Genomic DNA, 6,570 nt, shown 5'->3' with positions numbered 1-6,570 from the left:
CATTAGTATCGCGATGTATTACATTTTGCCAGTCTTTAAGTCTACATTGGACTTCGCCGGACTTTGTAACTGGACATTACTTTAATGATTTAATGAGGCAAAACTGATCAGGAACAAGAATAAGACTAAATTGTATCCCAATAAGTAGCATATTATATTAATAGTATAATAATGTACTTAGATTAATAACTAGTTCGTTTGAATTATAGAACAGTACGTTAAATGTGTTGATCATTTTAGTGGACCAGTTAGACAACAAATTTTGCACAGAATATTTGTTGAATATTATGAAGCGCATGTTGCTTCTAGTCGAGATTACATAAACAGAGTCTGTTATATTGTTGCACTGCAGGATATGCTGAAATGAAATATTTTCTTTGATTAGATAAGTATTAAATAATGACAACTATTCTGCAATTGTGGGATATCGGAGCCAGTAGCATATAACCAGCTTTTTTTGTAATATATGGTCGGCAAAGGGGATCTTTTCAACAGGCATCTAAGCTCATGTTGGGGCATTGAGGGAAGAGGCGATAGTCTTAACTGGGGTTCAAGTCCTTGTACGCTCTCTATTATTCGCCGCTGATCGGAGCAAATACATAATGCCGTCATCTCCTCTGTTAATCATAACATATACTGCTTGTGAATGTGATGTTGAGTACAACAATTTCACAAGAAATGATTGGCCTTGGCGCAAGTTTTTCGTACTCGCGCGCACAAGATGTAAATGTGGAAATAATATGATTGTGAAAACATTTGTTCTGAAAGAGAGCAACTCAAGTATCATGATGTTCTCCTCCACCGTCCCCGGTCCTACTCCCTACCTGATATAGTGCCAATGGAATACATTCTCCACATGCGCTGTAAGCAGGTACAAGTGCAGACCACGGTACGGAGGCCAGCACCATCGCAATGAATACCAATGTAAGAGTATTAGTAGCAAGTACATTTTCCCGCCTTAATTTCTCGATTGCTCGTTTAACCTTTTCCGCAGTCACTGTACGCTTACGGGTGTTCACCGTTGGTGTTACATCATCAGTAAAACCTTCATTCACTTCAAAGTTGTCACCTTGGAGGCTAATAGATGCGTTTCTTTCTTTAGTATGGTTTATTCCATTCTCAAGTTCCGTACGTGCTCGTTGACTTAGTCTTGAAGACCTACTTAAGCTTTCCATAGTTACTGTATACTTTCTCTTATTTTTTAACATTTTTGCGCGTCGAATGACAATTATTATTCTCCAATAAAGTATCGTTGCTACAAGCAATGGAAACCAGAACAGGATTATTGGCGCAAAACACGAAAATACCAAACTGTCCGAAACATACTGTGGATAGCATTGTTCTGAACGAATTGTCCTTCCCCCATGCATATAAGGCCACAGAAGACAACCGGGTAACCATACCAGAAACGGAATAATGTAGCTCAGTGATATAAGACTCAGTGCGTGTTTAAGGGTACGTTTGCTTAGATGTTGCAGAGGCATCACTAAAGCTTGCCAACGATCAAAGGCGATGGATACAATAACTAAAATACTGATATGAATGAATACGTGGTTGATATATAAGTAAGCATCACAAAAAGCGTCACTAAAAGGCCAGTAGCCTAAAACCCAGTAAACCGAATAAATAGGCATAGTAAATCCACCGGCAATGATGTCAGAGACAGCCAAACTCAATACATAGTAATTGGTATAAGTATGTAGCTTTGGAGTGGTGCAGAAAGCGTAAACTACTAGTAAATTCCCCAACAGAGTGATAGTGTTAAAAAATCCACTAAAAACTGCGATAGTAATAGCCTGAGTTGACAGATGTATATCCAATCTATCGGTCACGTTTGTTTGGTTTGTATCGTTAGTCTCATGCTGGAGCACAATAGCATTGTACGCACTAACGTAATCCAAAGTTTTGGGCACGTCCATTTTGCTTCTCTCGAGGAAACAATGTGTACTGTTTCCACTGCTAAACATCATCTAACAATACACATGCCATATAAGTACGTCACGATTTTAATCCTTTCTCAGAAGGAAGTAAGAATAGTAAAACATTACGTAGACCTATTTGCTGTTATTTTAGACACAATCAAGCAATAGAACAATTACCCATTCCCATAATTCATTTCACCACAGATCCTGGCATAGGCGTACATGGGTGGGGGGTGATAGGGGAGTGAATCACCCCAATATTTTTATAAGAGGGAATGGTCTGTACATCCTCCATGTTGACGCCTGTATGTAGGTTTCTGATCAAATTATCCTCATATTTGGCCAGTTAGGCACAAAGTGCCAATTTTTGCGCTTTTCGCACGCAATTGTTCCACTTTTGTAAAATATTACACCATTTTATTTTCAATATGACAAACTTTTTCGCGCGCTTCGTGGGTATTTGTACCATAAACTTCTGCCGCCAAAAGCTGCTTGATTCACTATACTCTACTAAAAAGAATCTACGCCACTGGATCCTCAATATTAAACGCAATCGTATTATTATATCATGTATATGGTTTACAATTGATTATCACTAAAATATAGATACTACTGAAAGAACAATAATATGATAATAACATTATGTCTCGTGAGCTTCTAGCAAATTGTACTTTTAGGCTTCACCCATTGAGAAAATATTTATGCCAGAGTCCTTGATGTATACTGAGTGGGTAGGTGCGTATTGTGCTAAGTTGGGTCCCATCTATCCACAGACTTGCTTTTCTTTGGATAGTTACATACACATGCGCATATTTGCACTCAATTAATAATGTTAATTTCCTCTTGAAACAGTTACCTAACCCTATATGCAATCCATCCACCCATCCGCCATTATCATGATTATTTTATTTAGCTTAATATGAATTTAGATTTAATAAGACTCATATTAGATTGGTGATTTGTACCATGGGATATTGTTAATGATCAAATCCTTCATACGAGACGGACTTTCCCCGTATCTGACAGTGCCAATTATATTCAGATGTTTATTTAACTACAAAGATATTTGAACGAACAGATAAGATGTATCATTATCAGACAAAACTTTACATTATGAGATAAGTTGCATTTAGTATCGACTAACTGTAACTGTGTTTGGACGCAAAAATTAAACCGGAACAATTGACAGAAACAAATAAGAAAGAAATTATTATCTTTACATGTTTAATAATGTAATAAATACATCACCTAGGTTTCCTCTTGTACATATATGTAAAAGGAACATTTATTTTTAGGTAACTACATATAGACACACAAAACAAAACCAGGAAAAATTAAGCAAACACTAATTAGAAAGCGGACAAAATGGGAATTATAATATTTTATATTCTGTCTGTTTTATTATTATTTCTGCATATATTTTTTAACATATTAAATGAAAAGATAACTAGCGGGACACCGCTGTTTATCTAAATATTTCCACGTGGATTGGGGAATACTAGTTATATATATACTGCATTGCTTTTATTTATTAAGTTTTTTATTTATTTATTTATTTATTTATTTATTTAAATATGTATTTATATTTATTCATTTTTCATTTATTTATTTATATTTATTCATTTATTTATTTATATTTATTCATTTATTTATTTATATTTATTCATTTATTTATTTATATTTATTCATTTATTTATTTATATTTATTCATTTATTTATTTATTTATTTATTTATATTTATTCATTTATTGTATTTATTTATGTTGTCATTTATTATTTATTTATAGATTTATGTACATGTATATTATTATTTGTTCATTTGCTTATTTATTTATTATATATTTACAAACAAGTTGATAACACGTTCGTGTCTACTAGCGTAAGCTGCTGTATTTACCAACATATCTCAATATACCGTTTCTTTGTTACTTATCCATAATGATAATATCACTTGTGTTTGGAATACAATTTATCATGTATAAGGTGTGCAGGAATGTTCAAAATACCCGGCAGTGGGTGGAAACGTCAGCTACTATAATATTCCAGCAACTTTTTTGTCAGTTAGAAAAATACAACGAAAAATAACGACTATTTGAGAAACATACCCGCTGTTTAACCTACCTGATACAATGCCAAAGGAATACATGAACTACAGCTACTATAAACAGGAGCCAAAGCTGACCATGGTAACGATGATATCACCATAGCGATCAAAATTAATGTCAATGTTCGATTGGCGCGCTTATTTTCCTTGCGAAATTTGTCGTTATGAATAGAATTTCTTCCTGACGGATCCCCGCCAGATTTGTCAGGGACACCATGTTCTTCGTCTTTTGAGAAACCTGGATTATCATGGGCGTTTTTATATTCAGATGCTTTCTTAGCCATGCTTGTTGGATTGCCTGCAGTACCCATACACTCAGTGGTAGGGAGTCGATAAGGTTTCTGAAAGATCCCAGTGCGACTGATAATATGGTATATACGAGCGTACAGCACACATATAATGACAAAGGGAGCCCAGAAGGAAAGAATTGGTACAAATAAGAGAAATGTAAAGCTGTCAGCTACCCCGGGGGGGCCACTCAAATATAATGATGTAAGCATGCGTGACCAAAAAAACGCGTGAAAAGGGGTGTTTTTTTCGGTTGGGCACGTTACGCGCGTGACGCGTTAAGGGGGAAAAAACGGTGATTTTCATGAAAGGGGTTGTTTTAAAATCGTTTGTAACGCATTTAGGGTACCATTTTAATCCGCTTTTCAAATCTGCTGAAACTCCGATTCCGAAAAAGTTTATTCCAGTGTCGTATAAATGTTTAAAGCACTATGTTATGCAAATATATTTCATGACGTGTTACATGTGATTTAACCATGGCCTCGTACTTCTATGTAAAATACCGTTTAGATTAAAAACGTGCATATTAATTAATGACGTCATGATTATGATGATGGGTATATAGTTCAGTGGACAAAACGGGGAGACGAAAATCCGGAATGAAAATATCATATGTAGGCCCTATTTCAAAAAGATTTTTAGGACCTTTATAGATTCCTCACATTATTCACTACTCCTGCTGGTAGATTTGCGAGTTTCCCCTTCTCTGGATTACTTTAGGAAATTATATATGCAGTAGAAAGCATGAAAAGGGCCGCTGATATCAGGACACGATAATCAACTTTAGGTGCCGAATTCGGAACCAAATACGATGTGAAAACTGCTTTAACGTTGCGTCTGGATAAACTATGATGATAAATTACGCTGAATAGGCCTATTGGTATATTCTCACAAAACTACTTTACGAGAATCCAATCAGATTCATGTAACAAGCTACGAATCTGAATTATTTATATTTTAAAGTGGTACGATATGGCAGGTATAGGCCTACCGGGGGGGGGGGGTAGGCCTATATCCAGGAGGTGGACTCAGTTTTAGTGTTCAATGAAAAGTTACTAACTTAGTAGGCCTAAAAATTTGTTCAATTTGTCAAAATCCATCAAAACTTGTAACGTGGGTCAAATTTAGACAAAAACTTGTTTAGGGGGTCAAAATTAGACAAAAACTTGTTTAGGGGGTCAAAATTAGACAAAAACCTGTTTAGGGGGTCAAATTTTTGGGGAAAGCGCGCTAAAAACTTGTTTAGGGGGTCATTTTGCTCACAGAGGAAAACTTGTTTAGGGGGTGTTCGAAAAAAATTTGGTCACGCATGCGTACACTCTCATATTTGAGTGGCCCCCCCCCGGGTCAGCTACATACTGAGGGTAGCATCGACCTGATAGGATATTACGAGAGCCCTTTAGATACGGCCAGAGAAATGACGCAAAAAGCCAGAATAGCAATGGTATGATATAGCTAATGCTTATTAGCTTTATTGCATGGCTTAGAGTCCGTCTCTTGAGATGATGAAGAGGGTGTTCCAGCGCATCCCAGCGATCATACGCTATAGTGACGATCATTATGATACTGATGTGGATGAAAGCGTGATTTAAATATAGGTAAATATCACATATCATATCGCTGAAAGGCCAATATCCAAGAATCCAATAGACTGAATATAACGGCATTGTAAATCCACCTGCAACTATATCAGATGCCGATAGAGCCAAGATATAATAGTTGGTGTACGTAAGAAGGCGTTTGTCTGTATAGATTATATAGAAAACGAAAATGTTGCCAATTACAGTGATGAGGCTTACGAGAGTGCTGACCACAGCGACAGTGATACTTGCTTCGAAGAACAGACCCCCCGAATTCTTGCTGCTACTACTACTGCTTGAAGTTTCGGTAGCAAAGAATGTGTCTGGCCAATGCGTTACGAGCGACATATTTCTATCCTGATAATCCATTAGAAGACTCGTGTTATCAGCTGAACTGTCTCAAATAAAGCAAATCGGCTGAATATTTTCTCCGTAACTTGAGATGTTATGAAATGTATGATGACGCTAAAATGCCTTTAATTGATTTCCAATTTTCATTACCAAAACTGAAAACAGGTCATTCGGAAACGTCACAATTCTATGATGTGATTAAAAAACACGACAGTATATCAATAATATGATTTCAGCTAAACACGTACTTGTTACGCCACGACCTTCATGAGGATACTAACGCCCGCGTACAGACAAGTTTTTATTTCCCTGGAAAGCTTTGGAA

The 6,570-nt window shown here is 36.2% G+C and overlaps 1 protein-coding gene across 1 annotated transcript; it reads right to left on the bottom strand.

Annotated features, from left to right (window-relative positions):
• Nucleotides 1–776: 776 nt before the first annotated feature.
• On the bottom strand, nt 777–1,919 carry LOC140149613 (muscarinic acetylcholine receptor M3-like). The gene has a single exon (XM_072171693.1). The coding sequence runs from the start codon at nt 1,917–1,919 to the stop codon at nt 777–779; it is 1,143 nt and encodes a 380-aa protein (XP_072027794.1).
• Nucleotides 1,920–6,570: the final 4,651 nt, after the last annotated feature.

Source organism: Amphiura filiformis, chromosome 4 (assembly GCF_039555335.1).
Source record: "Amphiura filiformis chromosome 4, Afil_fr2py, whole genome shotgun sequence".
NCBI classification, from domain to species: Eukaryota; Metazoa; Echinodermata; class Ophiuroidea; order Amphilepidida; family Amphiuridae; genus Amphiura; species Amphiura filiformis.
The sequence above is the reverse complement of the archived record's forward strand: the minus strand, read 5'-3'. Positions and strand labels throughout refer to the sequence as shown.